The sequence below is a fragment of the Peromyscus maniculatus genome, chromosome 13, assembly GCF_049852395.1.
Source record: "Peromyscus maniculatus bairdii isolate BWxNUB_F1_BW_parent chromosome 13, HU_Pman_BW_mat_3.1, whole genome shotgun sequence".
Taxonomy (NCBI): domain Eukaryota; kingdom Metazoa; phylum Chordata; class Mammalia; order Rodentia; family Cricetidae; genus Peromyscus; species Peromyscus maniculatus.
Window position 1 is genome coordinate 4,636,685 of NC_134864.1, and position 24,412 is coordinate 4,661,096.

Consider the following 24,412-nt stretch of genomic DNA (forward strand, 5'->3'; position numbering starts at 1 on the left):
GTTTTTTTTTCTATTTATATACATATATATATTGTCACTTTAGTTTTTATTATATGTTTAACTTGTATAAAGCTTTTTTTTTTCATCCAGAAATAGAGTCCAAAGAAGGGTGTAGTGTTATAGTAATATCTGGAACCCACATAGTCTACTACTACTTTTTGCTGATGTGGCTAGGCCAATTTACATATAAAGTTGCAGGTTTTCTTCAGCAACTCAACCAAACACAACTTATTTATTTATTTATTTATTTATTTATTACTTATTTATTTATTTTGCCATACTCGTATAGATGGGAAAGAATATTGTCATGTTACAGCCTCATGTTACAGAGTTCTGAACCAAACTCTGGTCCTCTGTGAGAGCAGCATGTGCTCTAAACTGCCAAGTTTTCTCTCCAGCCCCAAGGCTTTATATCTTCATGAGAACATTTTATAAACTCTTACATCTAATTTTGTCTTTTCCACAGCATCTTCTGTTATTGCGATAGCACTTGCCTTTATCTCAGTTCCTCCTATTTTCCTGGGAGTTCTTAGGTTTGGACTTTGGATTGTATCCCAGAGTTCTTGGGTGTTGTGGCCATATTTGTTTTTTCTTTATTGATGTTTGAATGTAGAATGCCATCAACTTGCTCTTCATCTCCAGTATTTTCTTTCCTGCTAGATTGAATCTGTGGGTGATGGATGGTATGGAGTGCATTTTTATTTGATTCATTGAGTTGTTAATTTCCAGTATTTCTATTTGTTTTTGTTGTCGCCGTCTGTTTTAAAAATCTCTCAATTTTCCTTGCTGACTTTCTCATCCATATTGCTGATGATCTCATTCATATTGCTAAATTTTTTTCCTGAGGTTGCTGACTCCCATTCTAGGTCCTAGATTGAGTTTATCTGTATCATCTTTGAAGTCACTGATTGTTTTCACTAGCAAACTTTTGAAATTGTCATCTAGTGTTTTACCCACTTTAGTATCTTTGATTTCAGTGCTCAAGGAGTTAGAATCTTTTGGAGAAGCCATGTTACCTTGCTTTTTCACGTTTCTTACGTTTCTGTGTTGTGGTTTATGTATCTGCTGGTATAAGTACCTCTCTGAGTTTGATTTGGGATCTTCTATTGAGCAGCCTACTCTCTGGGCTCAACTCCATGTAGCCCTCTAGAGAAGAGAACATTTGCTTTTGGATGATGCTTCTGTCTCCCCCCTGGCCCCTTCCCCCAGCCTACCTCCCAGTGTTCTACCATTATGTTTTTGAATTTCTGAAGCTCCGTCTCTCCTCTCTTTGGAACAGAGTCTATCTTTCCTTATTCTGACTATTTTTCTCTTTGGTCACATGGAAGCAACTTGGAGTCCACTGTCTTATCTGGAAGTTATTCTTAGTGAGGTCCATGGGAAACACTGTGGCATACCTGGGTGAATTCTTTTATCCTTTCCTTACATGCTGATTGCTTCTATGTGGTACAATTTCATGAAGCAACATGGAACTTTCTAGTATTCTAGGCTTTGGGGAGAGGGGATGAAAATGTAGATCAGAATCCTGAGAAGGTAGCATCTTAAAGACTTGAGTACCAGCCTAGCATTGCTGGCTTATTTATTTACCTAGGGTAGTCTATTCCTTGGGAGAATAAAGGTCTATTTTTTCCCCAATCACATGTTACGATTTAGAAGAATTTGCATTTCTCCTTTCTTCAGGCAGTTAAAGCAGAGAGCAATGACAGAGAAACAGAAGCTACTTATGAAGCTGATGTCTCTGAGGAGTGCTGTGGACATCACCTCCTGCAGCAGTCCCCCAAAGCCTGTAATAGTCCTGATGTCGTTATAGAGGCTCAGTTTGATGACAGCGATTCAGAAGATAGACATGGCAACACCAGTGTGCTGGTTGATGGTGTTAAGAAATTGTCACTTCTTACTCCTGACAAAGGTGAGTGAGTCTTGGGCAGCTGTTTGACATTTTGTTATAGCAGATTTTTTTTTTTTTTTTTTTAAAGTTGAAACCTCTCTGTAACAAAGTAAGGAACTCCTAGAATGATGGTATTTTCCCAAAGTCTGTGGTGGACTGGTTATAAGAGAGAGGAAGTGCCACCCAGTGATGTGTGTGCAGTGGTTGCTGTTGCCATGTTTGTGATAGCTTTGAGTTACGATTGGTACTTAGCTGCAGTGTGTCAATTCTACCCTGTGGTCGATATGAACAGAATTATCCTCCCTTCCTTCCTTCTACTCTTCTCCATGCCTACCTTCCTCTTACCTAAAGCTTACACATGCTAGCTAAGTGCTCTATCACTGAGCTATGCCTCCAGCCAGAATTAAGCAAGTCTTAAAATCCTAATTAAAAACACAAACAAAAACTAAAACCCACTTTATTTTACCCTCAGTTTTGCTTTAGTTCAGTCTATAACTTAAAAATGTATTTGTCATTTGTAGTAGGCATAGATCACTTTGAATTTTGAAAATAGATTATTTTCAGAAGGTATTTTGATTCTAAGCCTTAAAAAACCAACAAAAACAAAACAAAGCAAAACAAACAAACAAACAAAAAAGTCTTATTTTTTTTCTGAATGACACATAAGCCATGAGTTCCATAACTATGTCAAGTTGCAAACACGTGAATCAAGATCTGTACCCAAAGGCTCTACCTAGCCACACTCCAGGAAACTTAAGGGCATATGATATTTGCAAGTTGAGTATTGCAGTATCTAGGTTTCTAAGAGGTTCTAAAAAGAAAAGGTATATTGCTAGCCAGATTGAGTTTTGTATATACTTGGAAATGGAGAAGAGTGAGCAATATGGACCTGGCTAGGTTGTTATTAGGACATTTCTGGCCCAGTCACCATGAAACACCAGGAGGAATGCCAAAAGATTACCAGAGGAGGATGTCTAGCAGACGACCTATGGTAAGATCCGGCAAGCACTGCTCAGATCTTGAAGGCTGGGCTGATTTCAGGAAGAATTGCAGAAACATGCTGTTTTTCTCTGTTGCTTATGACCTTAGCCAGAGAGTAGGCTCTGAAAGCATGTGTCGTTTTGGTGGCAAGGATTACTCATTCAGAGTGACTTCCCAGTTGTGAGATTCACTTTGAATGAGTAGTGTTTCTGTTGTCACTCTTGTCTGCCTCCATTTCCCAGGAACACTGACCTGCGGGGACTCAAGTTACTCTTGTTTTGTAGCATGCTTAGGGAACCAGTAATTTCATTCTTCAGGGATCAGGCAGTTGGATCTAAATTTGGATGGAATTCCTGAATTTTCTTTCTTCTGATTTTTCCTTTCCTTCTTTAAAAATAGTTGAATATCATCTTTAAGATAGAGTTGTATGCATGTTGTATACAACAATGTCCATACTAGAAGCTATGTCTTTTTAATGAGAAGAGAGGGATATAACCAGGACCCTAAATAGCCAGTTTTTTGTTTTTTTTTTTTTTAAATTAACAAGATCACTAAGAAGAAAGATCCTTACAGGACAGACTCAAGAAAGGGATACTTTAGAGTGTTTGATCAAAGCTACTTAGAAGAAACCCAGTTCCGGTGGCTCGGAAGACCTCAGTGTCCTCCTTTCCCGTGGACACTGGCACAGTCACAGGAATGATGAATGGAAGAACTGCAGATCGATGACCTGGTTATCAGTTATCTGGTTCTTTGTCCTTTGAGGAGTTCACTTCGTCCTTTGGGAAGCACTGCAGATCGATGGCCTGGTTATCAGTTATCTTGTTCTTTGTCCTTTGAGAAGTTCACTTTGTCCTTTGGGAAGCACTGGAGCCAGACCCGTGCTTGATGTATCTGTCAGCTGCTGTAATTCTTGTCTCTCACAGGAGAAGTTCATGGAGTGCTTCGAAAGTCCATGGCGCGTGTGTTTGTGTTTTCCTTCTTCTTTTCACATGTTCCTGGCCCACTGCTGTTTATGTTGCTCCCTCCGTAGCCTTGACTGAGGGAGCAGCTGTAATCCTTCCCTCAGTGTCTGGTGCAGATCCCTCGCTCGAGCTGCCTCTAAACCGCTTCACTAAACAGAGTTTGTGAAGCCACATGCCTGGGTCTCATTTTTTGCCCTTTTGATATTTAGGAAAATTGCAATTGCTCTTTTAGAAAATCACAGCATTTTTAAGGGTATTTCAACCATATTTTCTTGCTTAGGATAATATGAAGTCTGGTTACAGTTAAGATATTAGTACTTTTTTGTATCATTTAAGGTTTTGAAAGTTGTTATTGAAATAAACCATAATCTGAAGAACACTATAAACTTTCTCTAAGTCTTCTAAGAAAGGTTCTTTGCTTTGTATTGTACTTTCAAGTGTATTATTAATCCTAGTTCATGCTTGTGTTTCAAAGTGTTATTTTAAATACCTTGTTTCTTTACCTAATACAAATGCTACATATTGCGTGTGTATGCTTGGGTTTCTTTCTCTTTGGGAAACTTCAGCATCATCTTCTCTGGTAAGTGAGAACATAGCCCCAATCCAATTGTTTGTAGCAAAGACTCTTCAGTGAATTAAGAGAAATGACCTCTGTATATCTCAGACCCACCTGTTTCTCCTAGGAAGATGACATATTCATATACACGTATGAATAAATTAGAATACACACACACACACACACACACACACACACACACACACACACACACATATATATATATATATATGAAAGCTAGATGGAGAGAGAGAGAGATGGGGGAGGGGAAGGAGGGAAGAGCCACAGACCTGGCCCTGTTTGCAGATCCAGTTCCATGGCTTCTTGAAACAGCTTTTACTGCTCGGCCGACACAGACTCTTGTCAACATGACAGTCTGCCCTCACGGCTGGGAGTGTAGCTGAGTGAGAGAGGCACTTACCTAGGAGCCTAAGTCCCTGATTTGATCCTCAGCACTAGGAAAAAAGATCTGCTGTTGTGTAGAAGCTGAGGACAGCTTAATTAAATTTCACTGGTTTTAAATGCATCAGTGGCTTTGAAAAATGTTTTGGCAAAGATTGCCTAGTTAGCAAGTCCCAAAGGATAAAAGTCTTTGCCAAGTGATATATAGCTGTGTGTCTTTCATCACTGGTAAGAACAGCTTTGGCCTCAGAATCAGGTGATCTTTGAAGTACATTTCCTGCCTCAGCAGAGTCTTCAGAGACCTTTTCCAGTTTCCTTGTCTGGAGACTAGCCTCTACCAGTACCTGATAGGTGAGCATAGATTTGGAGTGTGATGTTAATGATACTTTTGCTTCAAATCTCCCAGCCAACTGCCACTGTTTTTCCCAAGAGGAGACTTTGTGAAGAATCCTTAATCTTTCCTGAGATTTGAATTGATCTATAGCCACTCCTCATAGGCTTGCCCAAGTCACCACTGGGAAGAAGACCCCCACCCTTCAGACCTTTCAGTGCCTTTGTCTCCTGTCTCTGTCTCTCCTTCCTTCTGTCTGGCTCAGGAGAGCAGACCTGTGTGATTATTCTGATGGGATTCTTAGAGTTATTGAAACCCCAAGATCCTCTTCTCCAAATTGTCTGTCAACCAATTTTCTTTCTCAAATCTGAATTTCTTCTTTTTCCAGATCTCCACTGTATATAATGATAATTAGTATGACTAAAAGACAGTCAATTTGCTTCAAAAATTAGAATAAATATTAAACACATAGCAATTTTCTATTATCTAAATTTTTGTACCAATCTTTAAAAATCTGTTTTAAAAAAGGTAAAACCTTGTCCAGACCTTTCTTTAAAAAAGGACGCAGTGGGAATTTTTGCTTCCCCATTTTTTACATTGGATGGATACTGCAGTAATATCTGGTAGAGAGATGATGGCCAGGACCTGTAATATCCTAAGTCCCCCACTCTAATCCCAGACTAGCCACAGCCTTCCCTGTAGAGTTTCCAGAAGAGATGCTTGCATTGAAACAAAGTGAGACAGGAGCTCACTTCTTCATTAATTTAAGCAAGGCCTTGATCCAAGTCAGAAGGATCTCACAGACTCCCTCCCACTGGCGGTGTCTGCCCTTTTTTGTCTTATCTCTGTCGATGAGTAGGGTTGTCCAGATCTCCACTTTGGTCCTGTTCTTTTAGGTAGTACTGAAGATTGAACCCAGGATCTCATATACACGAGGCAAGCCCTGTATCTCTAGACCATTTGACCATCCCCAGCATTCCAGTTTCTGTAGTCCAAACTGAAGTCTGTAAATGTCAGATTCTTTACCTACTAATATGTTGAATCACTCTACTTTTGATGATTTGTATAAATCCATATCTGTTCTCTGTAGTAAACTCTTTTCAGTTTAGGCATTGTAGATACCTTTTTAAAAATTTTGTCATTTAGTTATTTGTCTTTCATATTTTTCTATGGTATCAATGACTGAAAAAAACTTCAATTTTGGTGTTATCCCTTAAGTTTTCCCTTGTTTTTAGGTATTAGGTCTTTCCATACAGTAAATTTAAGGTTTATCTTTTGATGGGTTTTATGGTATATATTATTTATTGATTGAGATTATCATTTGGATATCTCTTCTAGTTTGGATATTGAACCATCCTTGAATTCCTAGAATAAATCTTGTGTAATCTCAGTGTATTACTGTTTTTTGCGTATACTATAAGGTTCATTCAGGCACCGTGTAGTGTATAATTTTTTTGTTTCATGTTCAAATAGATCTAAGATTTTCTTGCCACTGTGCAGTATTTAGAGACAAGATTATAATAGCTTCATAGAGTGGCCTCATATTTTTTTTCACTGGTTTTTGTTTTTTCCAGAATAGCTTGTATAAACTGTGGATTAATTGTTCTTTTTGTTTTGTTTTGTTTTGGTTTAAGATTGGGTAAAATGCATTGTAAAGTTATTTGCACCTTTTGTTTTTCAGAAAATGAGATTATGTTGTTTTCAAACATTGATATTTTCAAATTATGAATTTCTTCTTGTGTCAATTTTGGTATAATGTAATGAGAATTTATCCATTCAGATGTATTATCATCTTGATATTCCTAATACTCTTCAGTTTTTAAAATTATTTTTAAAATCTCCATTATGTATTTTTCATCTCTTCAATTCTGTACTTTAATTACTTACTCCCCATCTTCCTCCTCTCCCCTCCCCTCCCCCACGCTGACCTTTGCACCTGAACCTCACTTGCATGGGGGGAAAGTGTTGGATGTTCAGCTCTAGCTCCGCCCCTCTTTGTATTTTGAAGCAGTCTCACTAGTTGTCCAGAATGGCCTTGAACTCATGCTGTTGTCCTTATAGGACTTGAACTTGTAATCCTTCTGCCTCAGCCTCCCAAGGAGTTGAAATTAGAGAGCTGTACCACTAGACACAGCTGGTTAGGTATTTATTTCCAGTAATTATTTATATTCACTGCATCATAATTTTATTTCCCATTAAATATCAATATATCATGTAAAATAGCAATAAAATTGTTGATTAGAGAGTTTTAAATGGTTTAAATAACAATATATTAGGTAAATTCTTAGAAAAATATTGTGGCAGTGATTTTTTATCTACTTCAAAACTTACACATAATGAAGCCTCTCAAATATTATTAAAGAACCAGCCTTAATAATATTCTTCCCAGGGGCCCAGAAGAGAAACTACAAATGGTGAGAATTATTTTCAGGAAAAGAATCTAAGTACACCAAGCTCTTTTGTCCGTCTACTGTATTCCTCTGGGATAAAATCCTGTCTATACAGCTTCAGTTCTCTTCTCGTGCCTAGCTCCTTTTGCCTGATTTCTCTCTACCTTTATTGGTTGTCCCCATTAAGTTCTATCTTAATTCTCTCATCTTAATTCTGCCTCATGTAGGTTCTTCTCATCTTGTTCTTCCCCATCTAGTACTTCCCCATCTGGCTCTTCCTCATATTCCATCTCGTCCTCTAGTTCTCCATCTAGTTTTTCAGTCAAAATCCTCAAAAATCCTCTGCAAGTCTCTGAAGTATTCAGTTATAAACCCAAGCAATAGCAATCCTCCCCCCTCCAGCCAGGTCACCAGGCTTGAATTCCTACAGGGTCATAAAAGCAGATAAGAGTTTTCCTTAGGCAGTGACCCTCAGGCTTTCTTTTACAACTCAAAAAGGGAGTGAGTAGTTAAAGGAGGAGGTCCCCTGAGAGCTGATATGGGTTGGTATATCAGAAAGGGAATTTATGTGCTCAGTCTACATTCCTAGAAGTGGTTAGGTAAGAAGTTAGGAATCTACAATGTTAGTAAGGCTGTATAAGAAAGGAAGATCTCGCTGGGCAGTGGTGGCGCACGCCTTTTAATCCCAGCACTTGGGAGGCAGAGGCAGGCGGATCTCTGTGAGTTCGAGGCCAGCCTGGTCAACAAAGTGAATTCCAGGAAAGGCTCAAAGCTACACAGAGAAACCCTGTCTCAAAAAACAAAACAAACAAACAAACAAAAAGAAGAAAGAAAGAAAGGAGGATCTTACCTTAAATTGCACAAGAAATAAAGCTATCTGCCTGACCTAGGAGACAGGTGTTGTTTCCATGAGGGTGTTACCTTAGTTCAGGAGATCTTTGGCCTTGGATGCTTGATAGGTATTTTAGATAAATAGAAGTTAGAAGTTCTTGGAACCACACGTAGCATATAAGAAAATCATTTTAGGAATCAGCTAATATACATACAAAGCTAAAATATCACCAAGACTTCTTAAGCCATGGCTTGATCTTTTGTTTTCCATGAGGACCGCTCAGTCTCTAAAAACATTACACCTTGTGCCACTTTCCTTTGCCATTTGTTATTCATACAGGATTTATGGAGTGAAATGATGGTAGCGATGTTCTGCTATGCTCAGGTCTGTTATTTATTGAAATATCATCAGAGCTTGCTGGCTACTTTTCAGGGTCTTTTCCACCCTCCCCTTTTTTAAAAATCTGACAGAATTTTAAATTCTGACCTACTCGCTTATTTCTGTTTGACAGAGGAAACCTGAGGCTTGAGTGGCCGCACACTTTTCTGACATTACCAGTAATTGACTGGATAGAACTAGTTTATCCACAACCCCCTCACAGTACCTGGGAGAAGGCATGCTTGTCAGCAGTTTCGTTAGCACTTTTAGTGAGTGATTCTTGTAATAGAAACTTAGAAGGAAGCAGTTGGTCACAAACATTGTTCACACAGTTGTCTGCTGGCAGGCATCACAGCCCTCAGCGACAGACAGTCGCTGTCTGTCTGTTCCTGACTTTTTCAACCAAGTGTAACCAAGCAGAGGCAGAAGTACCAGCAGGCTTCTGGTTTCCACTGAAGGAACTGAAACCTGCAGCTTCACTGGACCCTCCCTCCTTTGGGCTCTTCTGATGCTCTCCTCAGGGGGATGCTCCTCGTTGTGTACTTTTAACTTCATTGTTGGCTCCCTAGATTATTTTATAATGTACTTTCCTTCAGCCCATTGGCAATGAGACAGGAAGAGCAACTTCTCTGAGTGGTAATACTCTGTTTTCCTTCTCTCCTTCCCATGCTCACTAAACTTCAGTCCTGCTCCCCAGCTCTTTTTCCTCTCTGTCTATTTAGTGTCATGCCAGTCCATGGGAGTGACAGCAGATGGGCCAAACAGTCGTATCTGTTGACACATACATTATATTGCCTCAGAAATCATAGAACCAGGGAGATAGCTCTTTGGTGAAAGCACTTGCTACCCAAATGACAGATCTCTGGGACCCACCTGATAGAATGAGAGAATCAACTTCTGCAAGCTATCTTCTGACCTCTACATACATACAGACTGTGGCCTGGTGTGTGTGTGTGTGTGTGTGTGTGTGTGTGTGTGTGTGTGTGTTGTGCATGCACACACAAAGTAAATAAATAAAATGTAGTAATATTATTAACAAAAATGTACAGAAACATAGTGCTGGACAGATCTACAACAGCATATACTCTTCCTAGCATGCAGTGTTTTATCTCTAGTGGCTCTTAGCCAGGCAGTTCACCTGACTAACAGTTATTTCCTAACACTGGGTGAAAATGCAAATTTGCATTTGGTTAAAGTGCAAGGCAAACTTGTATCACATTTGATACAACTGACTGGGGCCCTCCAAAATGCCTGACTTTCTCACCCATCAGAAGCTCTAGTGAACAGTGACATGCTTTGATTTAAAAAAAAAAAAGGAAATTAATTATAGATGGAGTTGTTATAAAAATGGTCAAATGTGAGATTCTAGACAAAAGTTAATTTTAAAAGTTTACTAACTGAAACCTGTGTTGAAAGGCTACATACAGCTAATCTGGCCCGTTCTTTTATTTCACAGACAAGATTATTGAGGCTTAGAGAAATGACTTCTGTCCTCAGGGTCCCAGAAGAAGTTAACAGATTTATAAAAGAAAATTATTTATGCCCATAGCATGGGAGACTTCTCTACTAGGCTATATTTTGAAAAGATCAAGTCAGGGCCTATTGGTTGAACTTCTTTCTGAAAGAATGCTAGTGCTCATTGCCTAACTAGTTCATATTTCTCCTTTCTTTCTCTCGCATTTCTATCTGGACATCTACACCCTTGGCAGGTACCTGTCAATTTGAGTGAAGTTGACCCTAGCTGCAGAGTGAGGTCTTTGTTGTTCTATGTAAGTTTCTTGGCACATTTAGCTGCTTTATGCTAGTAGAACTTAAAGCAGCAATGGGAATTTCCAGCCTAAATTACCACCGGGGCTGTTGACCACTTGAAACAGGACTGGTGTGGCTGAGAAACTGAAGATTCAAATGTGTTTAATTTTATTTTAAATAGCTACATGTGAATAGTGACTTCTTTATTGGACATTGTAGCTTTATACTTTTGCCTCTTTCCAAAAATCAGTGGCCCAAGCAGTCTAATAAGGGTGAACCTTACTTGGAATTCTGGGGCATAAGTTGTTTCCTTTTGGATATGAACAAGGAAACATTTATCACTAATTACTGTTGGCAGCTGTTCTGTGATTTACTAAGTATTGTGGATAGAAGAGTGAAGAACCAAGTGTCTGGGTCCTCACAGCCGTTAATGAGCCTTGGATCATCTGACCCTAAAGTCTTCCCTACATATGGACTTCCATTTACGTGAACAAATGAATCATGTTTGTTAGGTAAGCCTGTGAGTTGAATTTTCTGTGCTCTCAACTAAGAGTAACCAAGTAGAGTCAAAGGTGCTGACTGGCTTCTGGTTGTCCTACAGCTATTGTGCCTCTGATGGGCATTCCAGTGAATGAGTCTTCTAACTGTTGTACAGGGTGGTATGAAGGAGGCACCGGTCCCACTCTGCTACTTGCCTGCCATGTAAACTTGGCAGTTGCTTTTATTCTCTGGTTCTAGAGTGTTAATTTCTAAGTGGACATTATACTTGTTTGTAGCCCATATGGTATTTGCACACAACAAGCTTTGTGTTTGTTGTTGGGGAACCAGGGTGAATATAAAGGAAAATCTAGATGTGTATCCTTGACAGGAACAACTGTTGCGAACAGAGACAGTAGCAGCCCCCCCCCACCCCCTCTACTGAAGGGGTAGATTCAGTTAGATAATGGTCTCACTGCCTGCTTAGGCCTTGAGTGAACTTCTGACTCAAAGAACACCAACACATTAACAGACCAGTGATCCATTTGATGCTTTCTCCATGGCTTGCAAGTTCTGAAGCTACAGTGTCTTATAGAGTCAGAGGCAAAAACAGTTATAAAAAAGCAGAGGCTGCTGGTAATCATAGGAGTGTCATGTAGAGAAAAGGAAATGATTTTCACAGGAAGGGGGAAACTATTCACAGAGGAGAGACAAGGTAAAAGTGGGTAGGAGACAGCAGAAGATAGTGTATTTCCTGGGCTTTGAAGGGTAAATAGGATTTGCTGGATGGGAGACGGTGAAGAATATTCTGAATATGAGCAGGGTCATGGAAGTAGATGAGTAGTAACTTCAGTGGGACCAGTACAGGATGCATACTAGAAAGACTGAAGAGGAAGCCAGAAAGGAGACGATACTGAGGTTTGCAAAGTTATCCGTGGCTGCCTAGAGAGCTCAGTAGGGAAGAGTCACCTAACGCCGCTGTGGGAGGGAGGAGTGAGGACACCTGTCATTCAGATCAGCCGTGCAGCAAGAAGCGGCTGCTAACTGGAGTGCAGAACAGATGGCGAGGCCTTCAGAAGCAGGACTAACAGTGGCAGTCAGACGGGAACTAGGCAGGGGGAGGTCAGGCTGATAGTCTTCAGTGAGCAAGAACAGTAAGGCTAAGGGTAAGAAGGACTGGGAATTCAGCTTCTGACTGTTGAATTGTGTCTCATAGAGGACTCTGGTGTGATACCCAGAAAGTGATTAAAAACACCAGTATGGTCCCACAGGAGGGATGAAGACATTATACATTTGTGTACTGTGAAACTACAGGAAATCAGCAAGCTGGTCAAGTAGATGGACTGCTTTTGGACTTGCCTGGAGGAATCACTGCTCTGTTAAAGCACAGCGAGCTGGTGGATACAGAAAGCTTAGGGGCAAGGTGAGACAGTGACAGATTTTGAGAGCTGTGTACAAGACCAAAGAAAAACATTTGTGGAGGGTGTGTGTGTTGACATGAATGGTGTGAAGAGATGAGGGAGCACCTCACTTTCCTTTGGTAGATGTCAGGTGGTTGGAGATTATTTTCATTCACAAAGACTCATTCTCCTCGTTCTTCAAAACCAGCCGTTACTCAGGGAAGGTTGCTCTTTTGTATTCAACCCTTGTTTTGTAACAAGGAAATGAAAAGTTCATTTCAGGGTTTATTGAACATACGTATTCAGAAACCCATGAATCAACTGTGAACAGCATTCTTGCCTCTTCCTGTGCTCCAGAGGCTGCCTGTCTGTGAAGTCAGATTCTAGCCTTAGGGAAGATCCAGTTAAGTAACTCCTCCTTTTTCCTCTCTCTGGCCAGCCTTGTGCCATGCTTATGAGCAATGAAACTTTTTTTTGTAACTTGGTCTTTAACCCTCTTCCTTGAAGCTTTTTTTTTTTAATTAAAAAAAACCATAATGAGTTTTTTTTTTCATAATAAGTTTTTCATTCTGAAGGCTTAGAGATCCTTCATTCATTGCCACTGTGCCAAACTATATGTGCCTACAGGTTCATCTTGTTGGCATCTAGTCCTTTTTGGATCACTCCAAATAATTCCCATTCTCCTTTGAGAACTTTTGGAGATGGTCTTTAAGTCATGCAGAAACATGCCAAGGGGAATCTGCCTGACTAATGGACTGGATGTAATGATGTTTATGACTTGTGGAGATTTTCAAAAAGTTAGTGAGGATTCTAGCTTGTTCTGGTAGAGATCAACTAGGCTGTGTGTTTTTGGCTGTGGAAGGTCCATTAGTAAGGGCAGATTGTATTTAGCACTGTGTAGTTAAACACTGTTTATGGCTTTCAGATAATGCTAAAATGATGATATTCCAAATGCTAACGTGTGAATACATCACCACTCTTCTCCCACCCCCAAGCACCCACTCTCAAGTCCCCTGAAAGAAAGCACAGCTGCATAGTGAAGCCTGTCCTATACTTCAGCTGGTGGTTCCAACCTGTCAACCCCTGGATCTTACTCCGACTTCCCTTGGGCCCTTTAGCTATTTGACCCTGCACTCTGCAGCTCACCTTGTCTTATTGCCTCTTTAGTTTCTGGTAGGAGTGCTGCCTCAGCCCGTCCTGGTGCAGAAGGATCAGCATCCAAGGCTGTCTGGCAAGTTGTTTACTTCTCTAGCAGTTAAATGGTTTCTAACAAAAATGTGTCAACACTGCAGGATAGGAACTGAAGAAGCATGATTGCCATTTTCCCTAATCATAAAAATCCTTTGTAATAAACACCTTGACAACTTCATGGATTCTTGCATAAATCAAGTGAGGTACTGAGAGGGAAAACTCCTTAAAAGGATGAAGCCTTGCCTTCCATTGTGGGATTTTTCCAAACCATGTTGCTGTCTCTTGAGCTAAGGAGTGTCACATGACTCTACTGCAGAGCCTTTCAACTACACAGCATCATCAATGAGCATTCTTGGTCTCTGGTGGCCCTTCCTCACCAGGGCCTCCTGTTCAGTGCTTTGCATGACTGTGCTCCTGAGCCTGCTGCTCAGGTCCCAGGGTCTCCAAACATACCCTGCTCGTTTTTGCCCTGTATCTGTGGGTCTTTCTACTGTGAAGATCCCAGAAGCAAAGGACTTAGATGAACCAATTTCTGACTCCTGACTCCTAGAACCGAAATAACAGTTGCATCGTGTTAAGCCTCCAAATCTGTGGTGATTGATAGAAAACAAATGCACTTCTGAGCTTGGGAAAACAGGAGGCATCTTCACAGTGCTGAACTCAACCTGTTGGGTCATCTGAAGGCTGGACTGTGAAGAAAGATCTGCTTTAAGCTTCAGTGAAATTGACTAGAGTCATTTCCTAGCACACTTGGAGCTGGGAACCTAAGCTTCTTGCTGGTTGTAAGCTGGAGGCTGCCCTTGGCTGCTTTTTACACAGGCTCTTCTGTTTTGTAGCAAGCTTCATCAGATTTAGTGAGAGAGTTAGCTAGCAAGATGGAAGGTACAGTCATATGTAACTCAGTCACGGAAGTGACAACCCATTGTTTTTCTGTATTCTGTTGCCTATGCTTGAGGGGGTTGGAATTATATATAAGGACTTGAGATGTTTTTTGGTTAAGCCTTTACTTATTTCTTCCAGCAAATGTATGGTCATCCCTTTTATAACTCTTCTTTATAGCTACCTAGCTACCTTTTTACTAGTATATTTTTATGGCTGGCTTTGGCTTTTATTTTCCTTCATGTGTTTTTGTACATCCTTAATTCAGTTGCAGCCCCTAGAACAGTCTTCTTTTGCATATTGTTTTGCAAAAGATGCCACCTTTCTGTTCAGTAAACTGAAGGACCAAATCAGTGTCTCTCCCTTTTAATGCTTGAGTCTCCAGTCTTGCTCAGCAGCTATACAGCATCCATTTTATAAATCTTGAGATTTGCCAATTGGTAGCAAAATCAGTGACTTATCCACATGTCTGTAAGCTAGCTGGAATGGTTGCTCACATTGCCTTGATTTGCATTCAGTGCTAGAGCCCATTATCTTATTAAGGAAAAGCAGTTGTTCATCAAATACACAAACAATGTCAGCTTCAAACATTAGCTGGTTTTGAATGTGCATTGTCCTGTTTCCTGGGAGCTTGATGGTTCTTAGAAATGATATAATCTGTAAAAACTAACTTATTCCTGTTTAAACTAGCTGGCTTCTGTTCCGTTTTAATGGTCATTTGTGGTCCTGCTATTTCTAGGTCATAGCAAATGAATTGAAGGGGTTGGGGGATTTAGCTCAGTGGTAGAGCACTTGCCTAGCAAGTGCAAGGCCCTGGGTTCGGTCCTCAGCTCTGGGGAAAAAAAGGCAAATGAATTGAAAAAGGGGCTGGCCTTTGGGAAAGCAGCATTTAATTTCTTTCCTTTCAACCAGCAGCAATCTGTTCCTCAATATGACTGTTAGAGATGTTCTATAGGGTGAATATTCATTATACTTTAAAAGACTTGTAACAGATAAGGTCATTTGGTATCTGTGGGCTTGCGAACTCTAAACGTGGTGTAACTCATCTGGTCTAGCTTCCCATGCTTAGTGGCCAATCCCTGTGTAGCCCTCTAAGATAGTGTCTAACCTTTTTCATTACTTTTCCCGTTAGTGTACTAACTAGTCTTTAGAGGGCAGGTAAAGAAACGATAGTCTGGTTTTAGTGAACACATTTGTGGTACTGAAATGTTGACATCACAGTAAGATGTGCTGGCTGGTCCCTTTAAGAAAATCTCAGGTGAAAACCAACTTAAACTTGGAAGAATCATTCATCTGTTGAGAAAGATGCAGAATGGGTGAATTAAAGATAGCTAGAGGTAAAAGCACGTGAGTGTATATGTCTGCATTTTGGGTCTTTGGGGAGCCATGAGGCTAAAAGCCAATTAAAGCTTTAGTGGAGAGGAATTTAAAAGTCATTTCTCCTGGGCAAAGGAAAGATTTGGAGCAGAGAGTGTTCAGAGAAAAGCAGGAGAGTGTTGACGTTAATGTAGCCAGCTCCTGGGAATTGGAATCAGTGCAAAGCCCCATCTAAGATGACCCTGGGACTCTGCTCCAACTTGAGAACCTGAGGGTGTGTACATGTTCAGCCTAAAGAAGAAAGTAGCTGCAGCCTATCATGTTAGTTCCTCCCTTTTCTAACCTCTTACCAGTTTTCAAATTAATATAGTTCAGGGAAATAGAGTAGTCTCGGAGGTTTTGTTTGTTTGTTTTGTTTTTCAAGACAGAGTTCTCTGTATCTTTGGAGCCTGTCCTGGAACTCACTCTGTAGACCAGGCTGGCTTCAAACTCACAGAGATCGCCTGGCTCTGCCTCCCAAGTGCTGGGTTTAAAGGCGTGCGCCACCACTGCCCAGCTAGTCTGGGAATTTTTAATCCCTTACTGATTGGGTGTTAACGTCTTTTTCATCCACTTATCTTAATTTATTAAGGCTTTCTTTTACCAGTCTCAGCCCATATATTTCTATTCGGTAGACTAATGTTACCTAATTATATTCCAGTTGACATTCCCAATCTCTATCACAGGATGTAGATCGTGTCTCCATCTTGGACAGAGAACATCAGCATGCGTTTGTTTCATTGTGACCTCAAACTCAAGAAGTATCCAAAATGAAGTTGACTCTTCCAGTGTCTATCATTCAGGCAAATCTCTCAGATAGCATGGTTTCCTTTTTCATTATTATTTCCATCAGTGCCATTACATTTTTGGAGTTAGTATGGTATCATAGGAAGAGGGTGAGGTATTGGCATTAATCAGATTCAAGCTGCATCTTTACCTGCCCCTGTCCTCTCCTAATTGGTATCCATTGGAAAGCAAGCCCGTTATTTGGTATTTTTGAGCCTCATTTTTCCGAACCTTAAAATTGTCATAGAATTCCTGCCTACTTCACTTGGACTGCTAGGGAATATTAAGTCTAGAGCTATATGTGAATCACATAATACAGTGCCAAGTGTGTGTTGTCAGGCCCGTGAGGAGTTATTAGTTACTGGGTTAAGTGCATTCAGCACCACCCTTGTCATATACAGTCTGTGTTTGGGGACACATTCTCATTCAGTCTTTTCTAGAGTGTGGAAAGATGAGCTTTGCATATCCTGGGTCTCTCTCCCACTTTTTACAGATGTGGTTGGTCCCCATATTTCAGAGGAAACAAGGCTCATGTGTGATCTCATCCCCTCTTGTAGTGTTTTAGTGTAGTGCAGCCGGTATCTTAATCTTTCTGCCTGAGGTTGATCTTTCCTCCAGGGCTCTGATCCTATTCCTTCCTTTCCAGGGACCCCTCCTTTCCTAAGTGTGCTTATTTCTACCACAACTTCTTTGCTTGTTTCTTTCCATCAGCAGCTCCATTCCAAGTCTCTCTTATCTTAAAAAAATAAAATATTCAAAACCAAGTGGCAATTTCTCTATTCCTGTATAGCCACCACCCTGTATTATTCTATTCCCTAACTACTAGACTTCCTGAGTCCATTCCACACACTTGTCCTCACAGTCCACATCACACTCAATTTCCCAGGCACACATCCTGGATTTTCTTTGTTTTATTCATGAAAACTGACCTCACCAGGGTTACCTGTGGCCCTGTTACTATAGCCACATTGCTGACGATGCTTTTCCCATTGAAATGCTCGTAGGGTTTGGCTTCTGGGATCCCACATCAGCCTTATGTTTTTCTCTACTTTGCTGACCACACCTCAGTTACCTTTGGAAACTTTTCTTCTTTTGCTTTGCTTAAATATTGATGTGCTTGGACTCTCACCCCTTCTACTCTAACAGTCTCTGAGGAAGAGTCATTTTATTCACTCATCCATTCTCTAGGCACAGGTGACTTGCACCGATCTCTTTCTTGCCCAAATCTTTTTCTTAAGCAACGTATCTAATAGTTGATGCGTCAAGCTCACTATCCACCCCTGAGCTTACATCTTTTCATGCTTACCTCAGCATGTTCTCCCACTGCAGTGTGCCTTACACCCAAATGGCTTGTTAAAATACAGATTGCTGGGCCAGAGCTTTTGGGTCAGTGTGAGGAGGAATTGAGGCTATGACTTACATGGGTTCCCAGGTGATATTTATGCTACTAGTCTAGGAAATATTCTCTGAGAATCCCTGTTCGAAGAGAACAGAGGCCCCGTTTCTGCCCCTGCTATACCTTGTATACTCCTGCTACCCCGGATCCCACATGTCTCTAAATTTTTTCAGTTTTGCCTTCTAAGAGCCTCCAGGACCATTTATTGCTTCTGCAACTAGAATGCTTTCTTGTAGTAATCTGTTGTTTCCCTGCCTTCAGTCAATTTCCATGGCTCTTTCAGTACAGAAACCAGTGTAAATTTCTTCACACACAGGTCATGTCAAACTGTTGCCTCCATTCTCCTTTAGCTCCCCATTGGTATAAATCCAAACTCTATTTTCAGGGAATCTTGTTCTGTCCCTCCTTGTTTTGCATGTCATGAATTAGGCATACAAAAAAAAAAAAAAAAAAGACCCCCAACACATATATCTCAGATGTATCACACATGTCTGGTAGAGTACTTGCTTAGACTGTGTGAAGCCCTGGGTTTAACCCCTAACATCACATGAAACTGGGCATGGTGGCATGTGTCTGTAATCCAAGCACTTTGAAGGTAGAGGTAGGAGGATCAGGAGTTCAGGGTCATTCTCTGCTGTGTTCAAGGCTAGCCTGAGATATAGGAACCCTTGTTAAAAGAAAGAGAAGTAGGAGGTGGGAAGGAGAAAACATAACAAAAATGGCAGACAGCAGTTATTGAGAACTTGGTGTCATCCATATAATGTTTGTTTCTCAGGCATGCACAATGCAAGAGTTAATAAAATCATGGGTGCCTCCACCAAGATTTTTGAGAGAAAGCTGGAATCATTCAAAAGAAATGGGATCATTTTTATTTTTGGGGAGCCCCTGAGAGGTCAAGATGTGAATGTAAAGTTTGTCTTATAATTGGGAACTCAGAATACTGAAGATGTCAAAAATATGGTATGCTCGCTAAGGAAAACTTCCGGCAGTGAGTGGAACTGGCTCAGGTCATGTGTGCTGCAGGCTGCCAGGCTGTAGGGCTGGGGCTGCTGAGGCCCGTTTGTGCTTATGTTGTGAAACCATGTGCTCCAGATGCTGGACAGGGAGCTACAGGGTTTGCTCTTTCCCTGCTGGCCTGCATCTTGCATAAATCTTCCTTGCTATTCTCCTGTTTTACCCTTTAGGAATGGAAATGTTTGCTTTGTGTGATTGTATATTGGGAGACTTTAACAGCTAAGGTTTTACCTCAAGTCTCAAAACAAAAGGCAGGGTGGGGGAGTTTAGACTTTGTAACTGTTGGAACTATTAAGACTGTGGAGACTCTTGATGTTGGACTAAATGTACTTTTGTATTATGAGACGGCCATGAGCTGTGGGGGACATAGGGTAGAAGAAGGTTATGGTTTGAATCTGAAAAGGGCCCCACAGGCTCATGTTTTGAATGTGTATTCCCTCGCTGGCACCTTATTCCCTAGGGAAGCTGTGGACCTTTAGGAGTTAGGGCTTAATTGCAGAAGTAGGTCAGTAGGGGCAGGCCAGGCTCCAGTCCTGGGTGTTCTCTGTTCTCTGGTCTGCCACAGTGTGAAAGCTGTCCTCTGGCACACACTCCTGCAGCCATGGTGCTCTGCTCAAGCACATGGAGTGCAGCAGCTCTGAGCTGAAGTCAGTGAAACTGTGAGCCAAGACATGGTCCAGTAAGCTGTTTCTGTTTAGTATCTTGGTTGCAAAAGAGCTAATACCTGGTGTTGTAGTTACATTTTATACACCAAGAAATGTTTTTTTCTTCTTATTTTACAGTGTTGCAGTTGATCTTCTATAGTATCAGCAGTCACTTGTGCCCAGGTTAAAGGATTAGATTCACTCACAGCTGAATGTAAGAAATTAGGCACAATCCTGTAATTCCACCACTCGGGAGCCTGAGACAGGAGGATCATGAGTATGAGGCCAGGGTAGACTATGTAGCAAGCATTAAACAACAACAAAAGAGCTCACAGTAAGAGCTGATGAAGACAATAACGTTAATACCATCTAGCAGTTTTTGTTAGCATACTTGTGTCAGGGTTACTACATGTCAACGTAAAGTATCCAGTTCTGAGTTATAAAGGTAAAAATTTAGGGACAAAACAACCTATTCAAAGCTGCGTAGCTTAAACTAGTGGGACTGGGATTTCAATTTATACCTCTGATATCACAATTATTGGAGTTTCTCACCTCTATGGAAATTATATCAAGTGAAATTATACCAAGAAGATCCCATCATTTGATAGCTCTAAAACTTAAAATCCGTCCCTGTCTGTCTGTAACTGAATTTCAGAATTGTCCACCACCCTCCTTACATACAGTGGAGCCCATCCTGTGCAGCTGTGTTTTCCTAAGATCTTGTCACACTGTGGTAGGAACAGCGTAGACTGGAGCCGTGGTGGATTCTGGACCCCATTTCTGCTAAGCACCTTCTTGATGGGACCCTGAACTTTTTCCCTCCTTGTTACTCTTCTGTGAGACTCCAGAGGGGACAATGCCTGCTTCTTTCGACCCTGTGATTGCACCTCAATGGGACATTGGGCATAAGGAACATTGTGGACATAAGTGCCATAAAGAAGAAGCCCATTGTGTTTCTTGTGAAGATTGTCACTGCCGCTCTTTGAATATCCTTCTCTGTCTACACTGTAACCTGAGAAAACATTTCTAAAGTACATATCCTATGGACTATCTGCTAGCAATGATGGTGAGCTTTTTATTCAGATAGTCCCTTTCACAGAAACAATTGGAAATATTTGAATTTTTAAATATCTTGGAGCTACCTCTGACAGCTTGAAGAAGCTAAAGCAACTGGCACCTCAAAACCTCTAACATTAGTTAGGGTGAACTCTGACAGGGGTAACGAAGGACTAGGTGTTAGAGGGATTCCCTGATCAGCAGAAACACAGGGAAAGGAGCCATGAACATGGCTGGCTTCTTCTTCACCCTCCTGATCCTAGACAAAAGCCTGGCTGCTTAAAGCAAAGGTCTTTCAGGGGTGTTTTCACCCACTGGTGGGCCCTGCTGGTGGGATGGCTCAACAAGTTCCAGGCAGGATGTGTTTATACAACAGTGGTGGGCAAGTCAGCCATCTTGCCTTTCTAGAGTCAGGGAGGGACCCTTCAAGGACTTTATAGAACCCCAGGCCCGGAGGAGAGACTAGGCTCGGGCTTCCCAAGTCCCCCTCTGCTTCCTGGAGGGTCTTTGTCCCTGTGTGCATTTAGTCAGCCTTAAAAAAAGCTTTTCTTTAGCTGGGCGGTGGCGGTGGGCATGCCTTTAATCCCAGCACTTGAGAGGCAGAGGCAGGCAGCTCTCAGTGAGTTCAAGGCCAGACTGGTCTACAAAGCAAGTTCTAAGACAGCCAAGACTGTTACACGGAAAAACCATGTCTTGAAAAACCAAAAAAAGGAGCCTGATTTTAACGGCTTGGGAAAAAAAAATTCTTGGTACCAGAGTGATGCTTCAGTGGTTAAGAGGACTTGGGTTTAGTTTCTAGCACCCACTTGGTGCCTTACAACCACCTAGAACTCCAATTCTAGGGAGTTCTAGCTCCCATGCCCTTATCTGACCTCTGCAGGTACTGTTCATATATGATACACTTACATACGTTCAGGCGAAACACTCACACACAGTAAATAAAATAAATCTACAATTTTTTTAAAGAGTCCACATGACATTGTAGATGTGATTAGTATTGTGGAGAGAGAAACAGAGCCCAGATTCTTTACAAGAATCTGAGACCTTCAGACTTTACACCATCAGGGCAGTCCTGGAACAGATGTTCTCTCAACATGGATCTCCTCCTCAGGGTCAAGCTGACTGACTGGGCAACCAAGGGATTGCCACTCTTGAATTGGTTTAAGAGCTGGCAATGCCTTTGGCTATCTGGCAAAATCAGGTGGAAATTCTTTTAAAAGAAAGGTTTCTTGAGCATAGGCCTCACATCATTCAGTGACTAGCCCATAAATATACCCAGGCACTCAAGGGAAGCAGAGGCCAGAGTTAAAACAAGAAAGAAACCACAAACAATGAGTACCTTAAAAAAATATTATTGGGGTGGGAGAGATGGCTCAGTGGTTAGAGCATTTGTTGTTCTTCAAAGTGCTCAGGTTCAATTCCCAGCAACCACATGGTGGCTCACGGCCATCTGCCACTTAAGGCCCTTGGGATTCAACATCCTTTCTGATCTCTGAGGGCCCTGCATACATGTGGCATACAGACATACATGCAGCTAAATTACTCATACACATAACAATTTTAAAAATTATATTACTAGATACTGAAATCATCTCAGTCTGAAAAATTTCTCTTTTCTCTGTTGAAAGGAATGAAAGATAAGCCTAGAGATATTTGCAAAAAATACAAAACTATGAGTTGTGTCATAGCAAATTGAAAAGAAATGAAAATAACTTTACATTAATGAAATTAAAAACTAAATGGAGGAGGAAAAAAAATTCACTTATTTAGTTTAAAGAGAAAATTTTGAGCTACTTGAAAATTGAATAAAGAGATGGTTAATAAATTGGAAGATGGTAAGAAGAAGTTATCCAGAGTACAGCACAGAAAAAAAATAGAAAACTAAAACATAGAGTGACATGATTAAAGCTTAGTTTGAATCCTAGCAGGAAATGAGACAAGAAGGGTAAGCAAGTGACTTTGAGAAATAGGTCGAGATATTCTGAAACAGGTGAAACACCAGATCACAAACTTAAGATCGCTGATTGTAAGTAGAATTTTTCAAATCTAGTTTAGATGAGGAGATAAGAATCAAAAGCAAAGAGAAAGTCTTCAAGAAGCTAGGTTGACCGCTGACTTTTTAAGATTATTATATTTTCCCCTTCCCATTCCTCCCTCCAAACCCTCCCATACACCCCCTTTCCACTCTCCTTCAAATTCATGCCCCCCAATTGTTCTTGCTTACATGTGTGTATATGTACACACATTCTTAAATATACCCTGTGCAGTCTGTGTAATGTTACTTGTATGTATGTTTTAAGGGCTGGACAACCAACTGTTGTTCTCTTCCCTGAGGAAGACCGCTGCTCCTGCCCCCAGCTTTCCTCAGTTGTCTCTTGTGTAGGGTTGAGGCCGTGTGGGCTTTTCCTCATCCTCTTTGGCATGTCTGTTGGTGGCGTCCTTGTTCAGCTCACTTTTGGGCAGTCATATTGGTGAGACTTTATGGATATAGCTTCTGATATTACTAGGAGACACAATCTCACAGCAAATTCCATGACCTTCTGGCTTTTATAATCTTTCCACCTTTGACTTTTTAAAAAAACCTTTTATTGATTCTTTGTGAATTTTGTATCATGCACCCCAATCCCACTCATCTCCCTGTCCTTCCATATTCACCCCCACCCTTGCAGCCTACCCCCAAAGAAAACAAAAAATAAAAATGATTGAAAATAGAAAAGAAAGATGAAAAACAAACAAATCTTGCTGTAGTGTTAGGGTGCGTCACCCAGTCCGTCCTTTTGCCCAAGCAGCTTTACTTGCAAATGTTCGTTGCAATGAGTCATTGGTCTGGTTCGAGGCTTTTGGCTTTTGCTACCCCATCAGTACTGGAGCCTCAAGGAGACTCCTCTCAGATATCCTATTGTTGCCTTGTGCCATGGAGATCCTTCAGCTTTGGTTCTGCAAGGCCAGCGCCTTCATGCACTCCAGCAGTTCTTAGATAGGGTAGATGTCGGGTGAGCCAACTCAAAGCCCTGGATCTGGGCCTGGATAGTAGCTGAGTGGGTCAGGCCCCCTGCTCTCCAGCACCTGCACCCCCGGACCAGCTCTCCTGCTTTGCCCAGGTGAGAGGCAGGGCCAGTTCTCCTGCCTGTGGTGGCTGACAAGGAACAGGACTGGCTCTCTCTCCCATTCTCACACCATTGGGCCAGCTCTCCTGAGTGCTGCAGCCAGTGAGAGGAGGGGCCAGCTCCTTTCCCATGCCACCCAGGTTGGGGGGCAGCTTTCCTGTACCCACACCACTGTACTGCTAGCAAGGGCCTAGGCCAGCTCTCCACCCACTCCATCAGGGCCACCTTTATTGTGCTGCCCAGATGAGGTGTGGGGCCTGCTCTCCTGCGTGCTGCAGCCATCAAAGGGTGGAACCACTCACCAGCTCTCCCACCTCACATCCTCAGGCAGGCTTCCCACACCCACACCACCAGAGCTAGCTTTATTATGCTGCCCTCCACCATTGACTTTTTAATGTAATATAATTCTGGTCATGTCAACTTCACATTTTTCAATGACTTTCTATCTCTAAGGTATAAAATAAAACTCCTTAGAGTGTCTCATAAGACCTTCCATGGTCTGGTTCTTACACTCAGATACACAATGCCTTCCTTTGCTCAGTTTACCCTTGTGCACTCTTCTCTCTTCTGGAATTCCCCCAAGGTCCAGGTCCTACTCAGCTTTCCTACTTCAGCTCTGATGTTAGGTGCTCTGTCA

General features: G+C 41.4%; 1 protein-coding gene across 7 annotated transcripts in view; it reads left to right on the forward strand.

Annotated features, from left to right (window-relative positions):
• Positions 1-24,412, forward strand: part of Dis3l2 (DIS3 like 3'-5' exoribonuclease 2) — a 322,923-nt gene that overhangs the window by 111,534 nt on the left and 186,977 nt on the right. For all 7 annotated transcript variants that reach the window (XM_006984206.4, XM_016002732.3, XM_076549508.1 and 4 more), the window contains one exon: positions 1,681-1,909. In XM_006984206.4, coding sequence (XP_006984268.1) covers positions 1,681-1,909 — 229 coding nt within the window. The remainder of the gene's footprint in view (positions 1-1,680; positions 1,910-24,412) is intronic.